General features: G+C 44.4%; 1 protein-coding gene across 1 annotated transcript; it reads left to right on the top strand.

Annotated features, from left to right (window-relative positions):
* Positions 1–7,152: 7,152 nt before the first annotated feature.
* LOC134031088 (guanine nucleotide-binding protein subunit alpha-13-like) lies at positions 7,153–12,944 on the top strand. Its single transcript, XM_062474584.1, has 5 exons — positions 7,153–7,557; positions 8,062–8,288; positions 10,111–10,161; positions 10,294–10,494; positions 10,703–12,944. The coding sequence occupies exons 1-5, from the start codon at positions 7,275–7,277 to the stop codon at positions 11,072–11,074; spliced, it is 1,134 nt and encodes a 377-aa protein (XP_062330568.1). The 5' UTR covers positions 7,153–7,274; the 3' UTR covers positions 11,075–12,944.
* Positions 12,945–13,712: the final 768 nt, after the last annotated feature.

The following is a 13,712-nucleotide window of genomic DNA, read 5'->3' as shown; positions in this document are numbered from 1 at the left end:
ACTTCATTACCACAGAGGTCAGGGCGACGGGTCTGTAGTCATTATGTCCTGTTGGTCTTGGCTTTTTGGACACAGGGATGATGGTGGAGGACTTGAGACAGGCTGGCACATGGCATGTCTCAAGGGAGGTGTTAAAGATGTAGGTAAACACCGGAGACAGCTGGTCAGCGCAGTGCTTGAGGGTGGCTGGAGAGACAGAGTCCGGCCCAGCTGCTTTGCGGGGATTCTGCCTCTTGAAAAGTCTGTTAACTTCACCCTCCTGAATGGAGAGAGTCGTCACTGTAGAGGGGGGGAGGTGTGAGGCCTCCTGGGTGGGAAGGGGTAGTTCAGGACTGTCCAATTGTCTTTCAAATCTGCAGTAGAACTCATTCAGGTCGTTGGCCAGGCGGGAGTCGTTAGTGGAGTGGGGGGCTCTGGGCTTGTAGTTGGTAATCTGCCTAAGCCCTCTCCAGACAGAAGCAGAGTCGTTTGCAGAGAATTGGTGTTTTAGTCTCTCTGAGTACAGTCGTTTAGCCTCCCTCACCGCCTTGCTAAACCTGTTCTTCGACTCCTTGAAACTTTCTTTGTCCCCACTCCTAAACGCAGCCTCTTTCTCTGACCTCAACCTTCTGAGTTTAGCTGTAAACCAGGGTTTGTCGTTGTTGTAGCTTACCCTGGTGCGTGTTGGTATACAGCAGTCCTCACAGAAGCTGATGTATGATGTCACAGCCTCTGTGAGCTCATCCAGACTATTGGTAGCAGTCGTGAACATGTCCCAGTCAGTGCAGTCCAAGCACGCCCGCAGATCCTCCATAGCTTCACTGGTCCACTGTTTTGATGTCCTCACAGCAGGCTTACAGCGCTTTAGCTTCTGCCTGTATGCAGGAATCAGGTGGACCATGGCGTGGTCAGAGTGACCCAGTGCTGCTCGGGGGACCGCATGGTATGCTTTGCTGATTGTAGAGTAGCAGTGATCCAAGGTGTTTCCTTCTCTGGTAGGGCATTTGATGAATTGTCTATATGACAGACAAAACAAGACAAAAAAGAGCGCACCTAACGACCGAGGCAGCCATCATCGGCGCCATCTTGGATTTCATCCTCCCTCCCAGACAGAAGTGCTCCATAGTGATGTGCTACCCATTAGCCACGGAACATCAGAACGCTCGTACTGTCGTTGCCATATAATAATATTTGATATTGGATCGTGAGCTTGTGTGTTTCGATCTGTGTGTGACACCTCTGCATCCTTCATGAGAGGGGTTGCCATGACCACATTAATCATACATGACAGATCATTCTCTAGACACTAATCACGATCTGAGGGAGCAGGTGTGAAGAATTACGTTTTCCAAATGCTCTGATTTGTCGGGGATGAGGGTGTGTGGTAAGTGTACAGGCTGCTTTATTCTGTCCACAGTGAGTTAATGAATGGATTGTGCTTTCAGAGAATGCACTCAGGTTCCTTTGAATTCGGCAGCGGTTCACCCCTTCATCACCCCTACATCACCACAAGTCAGCGCCAGACGCCAGAAGTGTTTCTAGCATCACAATGGAGGGGGATTCCTGTACCACAGCTCCCCTGAGGGTAGGATCTCCACAGACAGAAGTGCTCCATAGTGATTCACAATTGACAATGCATACATAGGTTGCACGCAAATTTATGTGGAAATTTAGACTTGAACCCACCTAGGACTTTGGTTAGACGGATATAGGAATCAGTTGAGAAGAGCAGGACCACAAATTCAAATGTAGCTGTAGTGTAGCCCTCCTTGTTACAAATAAACCCCTTGTTAGTAGATGATGGGCATCCAGTTATTTTATGCTAGATATGCCACCGTAAAGCTAGCTCTCTGATGGTGCAGGTGGGTGGTATTTAGACTGGTGAGCTTAACCAATTCAACTCAATATTATTATCATGTTCTTCTTCATTAGTCAGGTTCAGTAAACAGCAGACCTAATCCACGTAGAAGCCCTAACTAAGTCTCCTCAAGGTCTTCTACAGGCTGACTGTGGTCCAGGATGTGATGCTGCAGACTTACGCAGACCTACTCTAAAGCATTAAGGATTTGAAGTTGTGCCAAAGAAGAGTACATTCCACATGTACATATAGGCAGTTCTTCCTGTTTGAGTTCTCTCTAGACAAATCTCTCCAGTGGCTGTTTGTCAGAAATCTGACCTGGCAGAACATTTTGGACTGTCCCATTGCTTTCAGAAGTGTACAGCCATCTGAGATGCTGCTCAAAGAATGGAGAGGAAGGCAAGGTCATTATTCGTTCATATTCAGTTTTATTTATTGACTGATTGGAGATGAGCATTTATCATCTTTTTCCCCTTTCCTCTTTTTCTATCTCTCACTTTCTTCTTGTTATCTCTCACCCTTTCAGTGCCCCCACCCCCTCCCCCCCTTTACATCTCATTCAAATGTTCTCTTTCCATATCTGGCACTGAGATTATCATGGTTGTCATGGCGATGGAGACTTCAGTTCTTGTTGAGTGTCCTCAACAGTAATGGCATGGCGCAGAGCCTGTCCTATCTTCATGTCTCTTAGATATTCTGCTGTCACTCCAGGTTAAAAAGGTCAATTTTTGAGTGCGTAAGGATACGTAAAACCAATCAGAGTACAGACGTTTCACAACTCCAACAAAGACGCCATGCACACTTGACATAAAGTACTGCACAACACGAGCAACCTAGCAGCCATAAGTGGAAGGAACGCTGTCTGGAATATTTGTTGGTTTGGGGCATCAGAATGTGGCACAGAATAGTAACGGACTGGTACTGGCATTTGAAAGACTTTATTATGTCACCCTATTAGTTGCCTGACAACATTACACATATGTAAGGGGTTTTAATTTTGGCCAAACAACCAAAACTAATACCCTAGGTTTAAAGGAAGAGGGGTCAACTGAACAGTGTATTAATACTAACCAAACATGTCGGAATGGCAGTTATTTGACTCTATGGGTTGAACCAGAGCAAGAATGGTCAAAGTAAGGTTAAAAAAAATAGATATTTAATAACATTGCAAATGAATTTGATCAATTTACAAGGCAAACATGTTACACATTGAAGGCTTAAAGGGGTGATTGATTGCAAAAACGATTTTACCTTGTCATAGTTGAATAACGACAGTTCGGTGGGTAAAATGAACATACAGTGAACCTCAACGTCCATTGACACCTCTTTCCTATGCAAATCTCAAATGTGGCTGTAAAACGCTAGCTTTTCAACAAAGCCACCGGACTGACGTCAGTCCGGGGACCGCCTTTTTTGGCTCTGGTCTGTATCTTTGTCACGCCCCAAAATGTACATCCAGACCAGCCCACTCACTGGTGTTCTTGCCCAGTCCGAGGTAGAGTAGATCTCCGATACTAGTTTAGCTGCGCGCTGTTCTGTGTAGGCTTCTTCTAAGGAACTACAAAGAAGAACGTTTTGAATTATAACAAGGATATTGAATATGGACCACGGTCGTAAATGCTGTGTTCCAGGCTGTACAGGGAAGGCTAACACTCATAGTCTTCCCAAGGAGCCAAACATTCGACAGGCATGGCTGCTGTTTGTCTATGAGAAGATCCCGGCGAAGTTCGACACTCAATTATTCATTTGCTCTGAACATTTCACCCAAGACAGTTTTGACAACCTTGGACAATTTCAAGCAGGATTTGCTAAGAAGCTGAACCTGAACCTGTTCCGACCGTACGCTCATCGCAAGCTGTAAGTAGGCTACAGTATGATTTTGTCGGTAACAGTTATTAGCAATGCTAACGTCTCCTGTATCTAGCATAGGTAGAATGCTAAATACGTTTCTAAACACATCAACATACTTCACTTAGCAAATGACTCTAGCTAGACTAGCTGTAGTCGGCATTAGAAGGGAAGCTTCCGAAAAAATAGCCAGAAAACAAATAGCAGTCTGGCCTATTGCTAACGCCTGTCTAGATTATCTATTTGAAAGAACTGGAGAAAGGCAGGTGCTAGATACAGGATACGTTAGCATTGCTAATAACTGTTACCGACAAAATCATACTACAGCTTGCGGTTGTGATGAACGTAAGGTCGGAACGCACCTCTTTTTGGCAACATAGCAAATCCTGCTTTAGCTACATTGTCCCAGGTTTTCAAAACCGTCCTTGGTGAAATGATTCGCGCAAATGTGTCGAGGGTCGAACTGCACAGGGATCTTCTACGCTATGGTATAGACAAACATCAACCATGCCCGTCTAGTCAATGTTAGCTAGACTCTAGCTCATCTGCTTTTTATTAACGCTGATTTGCAAGGAATGCAAGAACAGCTAGATAGCGAAAACACCTAGACTGTTGGCATGTAAACTAGTTTAGCTTGCTAACGCAAGAGCATAGCTAGGTAGAATGTGTGATGATTTAGCCTAGTTTATTGGCAATGGGGCTAACGTTGTTTCATGTTCCTGACTGTTTCATTAAAATAAATAACCTGTGTTGTTATGTAAATCTACAATTCACGATGCATGTTTGTCCAGATCTTTGTCAGGTTATTTTTCAGCAAGATGTCTAGAGCTAGCTAACTGAAGCTGAGTTGAATCACAATATAGTTTGGTTGAACACTACACAACACTGTGTAGACACAATAGATTTATTTGCGCGTTTTTATTTCAAGTCACCTTCGGTGTTTCAGTGAGTGCTGTTGGCCGTGTCGCGTTTTTGCTCCCCAGCTTCACTCGTTGAAAACCAACCAATCAGCGCGCAGCTCATCTAAATATTAATGAGCATACCATAAAACGAGAAAAGCTAGTGTTAAAATGAACACTGAAATGTGTACAAAATATTGATTTGTATGATTTTTTTGGTATATATAAGTGGTGGGCATAGATTAACCACCAGACCAAACAAACCATGTATCCCAGATTATCGCCAGTAACATTTCTTCTTGTTATCTCTCACCTTTTCAGTGCCCCCACATTTCATTTATATGCATCTGTATTTTTCACTCATTGAACAAATAAATTCTAATTATATACTGTTTTGTTCGGCTTGACGTAGCGTCCATTATCTGGGTCCTAGGTAGCTTACTTGAGAGAGGTGGCGCCTTCCAGCGAGGGGGCCGAGCTTCAGCTCCTTCAGGCGACACGCCCCCTCAGTCTGAGAAGACTGCTGATTTTCTTACAATTTCAAAGCCTACTTTAACATACTTGTCTGTGTTTTTCATTCGAATTTGGATGGGTAGTTAATAACACATTATTCTCTGGTGTGGTGAACTTGAAACTCGTTTTTAATTCCACTTTACAGGATCTTTAATATTTATATAAATCTTTCTCCAATCACATCTCTTAACTCTTTTGGTGTACTGGTGGGTTGTGTCCGACCGATTGTGGTGGGCCGGTCTGAGCAAAAATGCCAGGGCCATTTTTTTGTCCCAGTCCAGCCCTGGGGCAGGCTGACACCCAGCCTCACACTTCCATCAATGATTTAGAAGTTCGACAATGTTTTCTAAACCTTTCTAGCCTAGTTTGAAAAGGTTATATATTCATTTTAGATTCAACCTACTACCGTTCTTGTTAATTCCCATAGTTATTACTAGTGATGCAACAAAATGAAAATTCTGGGCCGAAACCAAACATTTTGGATGTACTTGGCTGAAAAAATAAAATGACTTTTACCGTTAAACTATTATAATTTTTTGTATGATTGTATTGATACTTTTTTTTGTTTTTAAGACTTTTTAATTGGCACCGTAACCCTTCCTGAAATTTTCTGCTGAACCAACACTGCAGAAACTTCCACACCGCTGACATGATCGCCCTTGTTTTAAATATTTATGTAAGATAACCTGAGATGAAAATTAAAAATCTAATAGGTGTGCATAAGGATAATTCACGGATAGTCAGAAAATGGTTTGAGGTTTGTAAGTCACACGAGTTATTGAAATAAAAATGGTAAGACTATGAATAGGCTATTACAATTTGAGATGAAAATGAACAAACCAAAGGGTGTGCAACATGTCATTGTTATTGGGTTAGATAGAATCAGTTTAGGAGTAATGGTTGAATAGCTCTTAAAATGTTTATAAAACAGGAGTGCCACAACATCATGGCCACCAGCAAAACTTGTTCTGGCTCCGGCTTTAGTTTATAGATATTCGGCAGTGTTGCCACAACGGACCGAATGGCTTAGCTCGCATCTTTCTCCGCCGCCATTACGGAACTACAACACAAACTAGCGCATGACATCAACGTCGTCGTTCTCAGCCACTCCCTTTGTTCGCTGATTGGCCGGTTGAAAATCAACCTGAAAAATCTGACTTAAGTACCGAATGGCCAGACCTAGTACAGAAGCAAAATCAAAATTGAGCGGAAGTACGTAGGAGGGCAGAGCCAGGCTACGGAGTAATGGCATCAGTAAAAAAGGTTTTACCAATTGAAAAACGGGTATGTTTATTTTACATAAAGCTCAAAAAAACAATTTTGCGCTCAAATAATGGCCAAAAAATTTCGCTTGTGCCACATCAAACCCATACATCCTAGGTTTGGGTTAAGCCCCGAATGTTTACAAAGTCTGGCTCCGTGCCTGATTAAGGGTTAGGGTTAAACAGTGGGAGGGGGGGGGGGGGCAGCCCGGGGAGCCACACAAGCTAAGGCCGCCACTGTATGTTGGTAACGCGTCGCCTCAAGCCTTCCTTTTGCTGCTGCCAGTGCAACCCTAGCGTCGCAAACTCCAACTACTTCCTCTGTGATTTAAATGTTTTTCATTGACTCAGAAACCAGCCGCAATGTGGACTGGACATTAACATTTGCAACAGGGGGGGGGGGGGGGGGTAACTCTACAACTGTTAGCATGGGTGGCATGAAGGGCTCATCGATTAGAATAGAGAAGGAAAATCCAACATAAGTTGTATTCCCTTATAAATAGGCTATAAGCCACGACCATGTTGCTCATCTACGCAATTTGACCGAAAGATGGCGACATTTGATAGCTTTGGTAATTAGAAACTACAGCGTAGTTACACAAAAACATAATTATTTATAATAGCCTATCTCTGTATGTGCAAGTAGGCCTGTCATTTATTGGCTGTACGAAAATGCTGTACCACATCATTATGAAAACATCTTAATTTATTCTAACTGAAATCTGATTTCGCATGAAGAAAGATCCAATTATAGAGATTTGTTACTTGTATCTTAAATGTTTGTTTGGTAGAGTGGCTCCCGTGAAGAAGTGGGGCTTGGCCCCAGATAGACAGACAGAGAGCGGCGTCTCCACGCTTCACACGAGCGCGCACGGTCTCTGCCGCCTGCTCTGCATCGATGAAGTTTGTTCGAACATGGCGGATTTCCTGCCGTCCAGGTCCGTGTTAAATGTGTGTTTCCCTGCCTGCCTCCTCAATAGTACCGAGGTGGAGCAGCTAAGAAAATCTAAAGAAATCGACAAATGTCTCTCCCGGGATAAAACATACGTAAAGCGACTTGTAAAAATCTTATTGTTGGGCGCTGGCGAAAGCGGCAAGTCTACTTTCCTAAAACAAATGCGGATAATACACGGACAGGACTTCGACCAACAAGCCAGAGAGGAGTTCCGAGCTACTATTTACAGCAATGTTATCAAAGGTAAAGATAACAACAATAATAATACTACAATAAATGACTGAAAATCGACCGATTGTTTAGTCTAATCTACTGAAGTGACTTTTTTCAAGTTTGAAGTTTTATCTAAACTCAGACGTAAAATGCATCTGTAACATCTAACAGGCCCATTTTGAGTGATGATCTGAAAGTTACGTTTCTTAAAGAGCTTAGACTACACATTGATGGCTTGACTGTCTTTAAAGTACAACCAATCAGTTCCTCTCTGGCAGAACCATCAAACAGCCTCTTTTTCTTGAAAAAACTGGTCAATAGAGTAATGGTACAAACACACAGTTTGGGTGAACTGTTAGGCAACCCCTTCCAGGTCCGGGTTTCAATCGCCATATTTATAATTCTTCAGTTTTAGAGTTCAGACATTGTGTCCATCCCATTTTAAACTTTCCTCGTCTAGGAGGGTTGCAATGGATTGTTAAGAGAGGATTTTGTGTGTGTGTAGTTCAAGTCTAACACCTGTGACTCCTCCAGGAGTGCGTGTGTTGGTGGATGCGCGGGAGAAGCTACACATTCCCTGGGGATGCCCTGACAATCACACTCATGGGGCCAGTTTGATGGCGTTCGACACCAGGTCAGCGATGATGGCCCAGGGCCAGGTGGAGAAGAGGGTGTTCCTGCAGTACCTGCCCTCCATCCAGGCTCTGTGGGCTGACACAGGGATACAGAACGCTTATGACCGCCGCAGGGAGTTCCAGCTGGTCAGTACACACACTATCTTATTCTTTCTTTTTCTGTACTTTTTAGAAACATGTACTCTTAGAAGAATGCAGGAATATATTTTTTTTTTCCCGAGGACATCCGCACACTGTTAATGAAGGGACAGTTCAACTGAGTTCTCACTGACTTTTGGTCGTTCCTGGCCTCTCACTTGCTTGTCTTTCGCTTTCTTTCTCTCCGTCTCACTCACGGATTGTCTGTGCCTTAGTGTGAGTGTGTGTGTGTTGTGTGCTCAGGCACGTGATTCAGCCTGTTTCCTGTTTATACCTCAGTCTCACCTCCTTGTGTTTCGGCTTCCGACAGCTTCGCTAAAGGGATTATGGGGAAAGAGTATATGTGAATTGCAATGATACAGCATACTAGAACACTCAGTTACTTAAATGTTTAAAATTGTTCACTCAATTGAACAAACAGGTTACTAATCGACATCAAGACACTTAAACACCATAAACACGCTCGCACACAGCTTGCTGCTAGTTGGGAATGGAGGAGTGTGATCTGAGTTGGAATGTTGATCTGGTGTTAAACTGCTTTCTGCTTACAAACAAAACTTAACAAACACAACACACACATCATACAGATACATTCAGGTTCAGAGGCAAATACACATCAGGTGATGTATGAATATAGCCACACTGACACATCTCAGACTAACTACACAGTGACTCCTTCCTCTACAACTAGAGCAAATATTTATGGTTTTAGTGGTATGTAAAACACAGTGCTTCTGAAATGTGTGTGAGTGATATCACAACAACCGCTATACCCTTAATGTCTGTGAAGAATCCAGAGGACAATATCTGATCATGTCACAGACTAGATCAGTCTTCAGGAAGTCTAATATATATTTGCTGTGGTCAGGCTCATAAAGCGATTGGAGAAGTTATGAAACCAGCGTAAGTTTCAGTTTTGCTTTGTCAGGCAATAGCTGTTGGTGAAATCCAGCTAAGTGTGCTCCTAGCTGTAACCCCTGAGTAGGAGCGGGGCGGGGGGAGGGTCCAGAACAGCCAGGTTGAGGCCCTGCTGCCTCCTAGCCCCTCCCCTGTGCAACCCTAGCCACTTCCACAGACTCACACAGGTTTTTCAGGTACGGTGAGTACCAGAGTCCTCAAAAGTACGGCCAGGGAAGGGAACAAAGTGGTAGGATCATGAGCAGACAGGAAATAGTCAGACTTGCACTATAACAGCTGTGATACCAGAATGAATATTCTGCATTTTTCTGTGAACCTCCCACGGTGATATTGAGTTAGACAGCCTGAAGCTGCCCCACACCAACAGAACAACGTTTTCTGTGTTTTTTGTGTTCTTTTTTCGCAGTTTTTCAGTCTGTTTGATTGTTAGCTAGTTGTGTCCGAGGTTTTAAACTAGCAGTGTGAGAGTGCAGCCTGATACATAAACAGGCATAGGGTGGAATGTAACCCAGTCTTGGCAGTGTTGAGTCTCGTGTCTGGGCATGCAGTCCTCTGTCAGAAACAGCATGGAAATACATCTTATATGTCCTACGGTTCTATGTTAGGGAAACACCAAACACACATGCTCCTGTTATGCGTAATCACAGTGATAAGGAGGGTTGCCTAAAAGGTTAACTTCCCTTTTTGAAATAAGCAGATCAGGTTTATTTGCCATTTAAATCTGTGCTAAACAGCCTTTTGCCTTTTTTAAGGTGTTGAAGAATCTGACACATCATTTAGAAGCTGGTTCCTCATTGTCTACAATCCAAACAGAATATTTTTAGGTTCTAAACAATATTTTGTAATGCAGTGTTAGGCCTGTAAAGAATGATGTTTTCTCCCTTTGTCACAGGGGGAGTCTGTTAAATATTTCTTGGACAATGTAGAAGAACTTGGTGAGCCGGTAAGTCTTATCTGTGTGTTTTGTAGCAAAGATAATGAGTGATAATGGAAATGTGTGTCCATATGTTTTCTTTTGGGGCATTCTGTAGACATTTTCTTACAAACCCTTTACATTCCCTCCCTCCCCCACCAGAACTACATTCCCAGCCAGCAGGATGTTCTGCTGGCCCGGAAGCCCACCAAGGGCATCCACGAGTACGACTTTGAGATCAAGAACGTGCCCTTCAAGATGGTGGACGTGGGGGGCCAACGGTCAGAGAGGAGACGCTGGTTCGAGTGCTTTGACTGCGTCACGTCCATCCTCTTCCTCGTATCTTCCTCTGAATACGACCAGGTAAACACACCTTCTCACACCCTGCACCCTCACATCACACGTCCTTCCGCATGAAAAAGTGATCATTCAGACAGTCATCTAGAACTTCATGATCATTTATGTAGCTGATGTGGATCTTACCTTTTGTGCATATCATCGTTGTGTTTTTGTTCTCTTTCGGATTCAGTAAGTCAGTTCCCTCATGAGGATGTGACTTTATTCTGTTTAGGTGCTGATGGAGGACCGGGAAACCAATCGCCTGCAAGAGTCTCTCAACATCTTCGAGACCATCGTCAACAACCGTGTGTTCAGCAACGTGTCCATCATCCTCTTCCTCAACAAAACGGACCTGCTGGAGGAGAAGGTGCAGAGCGTTCCTCTCAGGGACTACTTCCCAGAGTATACCGGGCCGGAAAGCAGCCTGCCGGAAGTGCAGAAGTTCCTGGTGGACTGTTTCCGGGGGAAACGGCGTGACACGACACAGAAGCCCCTCTACCACCACTTCACCACCGCCATCAACACGGAGAACATACGCCTGGTATTTCGGGATGTCAAGGACACCATTCTCCATGACAACCTGAAACAGCTCATGCTCCAGTGACCTGAGAGACCTGAAGCAGACCTGAGAGAGGTTGATCTCTGAGAGAGGGTCATAGAGCGAACATGAGGATCTGCAAGATTCCCCTTCTGTGGTCTCAATGTTTTTATTTGGTTTTTACTCCCTGTTGACGAATGATGGACTGAGAGTTTCTTCTGAGGCCAGTATAGGCTACCTATAGGAGGGACTGAATCATGATGCTGGTTACAAGGACAGGAGCAAATAAACGCTGGATAGGCACTGATGTCAGATCAGTGTGAGCCCTGCCTGCTCTCTGTCTTCCTCTTTGAAAGCATCTACACTCCTATAACCTGAGAACAGCTCTGCTGTGGAGTAGAAGAGATTCCCAGAGCCCCTTTCTATAGGTCTCAAGAGACTTTTTCACTGCTGAAATGTGGCCTTGGGAGGTGTGTGTGTCTTTGTTATTGTGGGTTTGTCTATGTCTCTGTGTGTGTGTGTGTGTGTGTGCGTGTGCGTGTGCGTGTGTGCGTGCAAATGTTTGTGTTTGGTTAATCCAAAGTCTTGTTTCCCAATCAAATTGATCTGCATGCTTTATGAAACCTGTGTAACAAGAAAATTCAATTTCTTCATGGTCTGGAGCATACACACACACACATACATCAATACGCAGGGCTATTATGGCTGTTGGCCAACAGACATAATATTTTCTCAGGGTTGAATGGAGACCACTGTCAATTATGTCATTATTATTATTATTGTTATTGTACTAAAACTTTCTAATATAAGTGCCTCAGAGTTGTTCTCTGCCTTGTCTATCCAGTAACTGTTGAGTGTAGGTGCCTGGTAGTAAATACTGTATCTTCATGGCTTGTGTTCTCTGGAGCTCAAACAGGGCTGTACTCCTGGATGCTTTTGTTAATAGATGTACAGATATCCACTCTAGTTCGTTCTGTAGATTTGGAATATGACATGTTTTTGTTCCGTTTCCTGAATGGTAATACTGTAGCCAGTTTGTATAGTCACATGCAGGCCTTATGTTTAGTTCTGTTTCTCTTTCTGCTCTTTCCACCTTCCCTCTCTGACCTGTCTCACACTTGCTTCATCAGCTGTCTGTCTCACTGTACTCCAAAGGGGTTAATCAGCTTGGTTCTAGCTGATCCTCAATCAGACCATGCATGCTAAGGTGGAGTGGATGTGGGCATGTGTGTGATTAGTGTGACTGCCAAATTACAGTTTCTTCTTTACTGGGATCAACAGTCAAAGACCCCATTGAATACATCTATTGCCTCCCCTTCTCCTTGTGTCTGATCAGACATGAGACCTGAGCTGCTGGTACTTCTTACCTGACCGCCTTCTACATATCTGTCTGTACAATACCCCTAGGTTTATTGTCATATGGTTGTTATAAATGAATTGCAGATATTTGTTGTACTTTACTGAATGTTTCAGACTTTGCCTTACTTATGATTTGCGTTTTTTCTGTATTCCTTTGTCATTTCTTCTCCTAAAATCTATTAATTCCTCTCACAGATGAGATTAGTCTAATGCCTAGCTGTTCCAATGAATTACATTCTCTAATAGTGTGTGTGACACCTGTAGTTCCATCCTGCTGTCTCTTAGCATGTAATGTGTAGCATGCACAGTAGTGTTGTGTATTCTACCACAGCCGTTAATTAGGACTCGGTGGAACTCGGTGTGGATCAGTGTGCTGTGATTCATTTATGATTTTAGGACCTACTTTAAAAGGAGTTTAAAGTCCCCCACCTAGACATAAGTTGACATAACTGTACATACGTCTGTGCCACCAACATAATAAATATCCCATTATCATAATACCCCCATTTCTTAAATCTGGGCCATGTTGAATCTTGTTTGTTTTTTTGAACTATTAAACTAGATTTTTATCATTGTTGACTGACTTTCATTAGACTCATAAATAACCGTATGGCTGAGAGCTGCACACCTATTCACGGCTGGAACAACATGATCAAGTTGATCAAGTTGTGTGACACCAGCCAGTGGCCTGATGGTAGACAACCATGAGATGGCCTCCAGGAAGGAGAAGCACCTGGCGATGCGGTGCTCTGACACCCATCTTGACCTCAGCTCCCAGAAGATCAAGGAGATCCCCTTGAACTACAGGCGGACGAGGAAGAACCCCTCAACCACATGGATGGGGCAGAGGTGGAGTGTGTGCCTACCTTCAAGTTCCTGGGGGTCCACATGTCTGAGAACCTCTCCTGGGACCGCTGCAACATAGAGAGCATTCTGACACACAGCATCTCAGTGTGGAGGCTCAGTGTCTGACTGGAAGGCCCTGGAGAGGGTGGCAGAGGCCGGCTCAGTGTCTGACTGGAAGGCCCTGGAGAGGGTGGCAGAGGCCGGCTCAGTGTCTGACTGGAAGGCCCTGGAGAGGGTGGCAGAGGCCGGCTCAGTGTCTGACTGGAAGGCCCTGGAGAGGGTGGCAGAGGCCGGCTCAGTGTCTGACTGGAAGGCCCTGGAGAGGGTGGCAGAGGCCGGCTCAGTGTCTGACTGGAAGGCCCTGGAGAGGGTGGCAGAGGCCGGCTCAGTGTCTGACTGGAAGGCTCTGGAGAGGGTGGCAGAGGCCGGCTCAGTGTCTGACTGGAAGGCCCTGGAGAGGGTGGCAGAGGCCGGCTCAGTGTCTGACTGGAAGGCCCTG

The sequence above is a fragment of the Osmerus eperlanus genome, chromosome 12, assembly GCF_963692335.1.
Source record: "Osmerus eperlanus chromosome 12, fOsmEpe2.1, whole genome shotgun sequence".
Taxonomy (NCBI): Eukaryota; Metazoa; Chordata; class Actinopteri; order Osmeriformes; family Osmeridae; genus Osmerus; species Osmerus eperlanus.
Note: the sequence above shows the minus strand (reverse complement) of the source record. Positions and strands in the feature narration are given on the sequence as shown.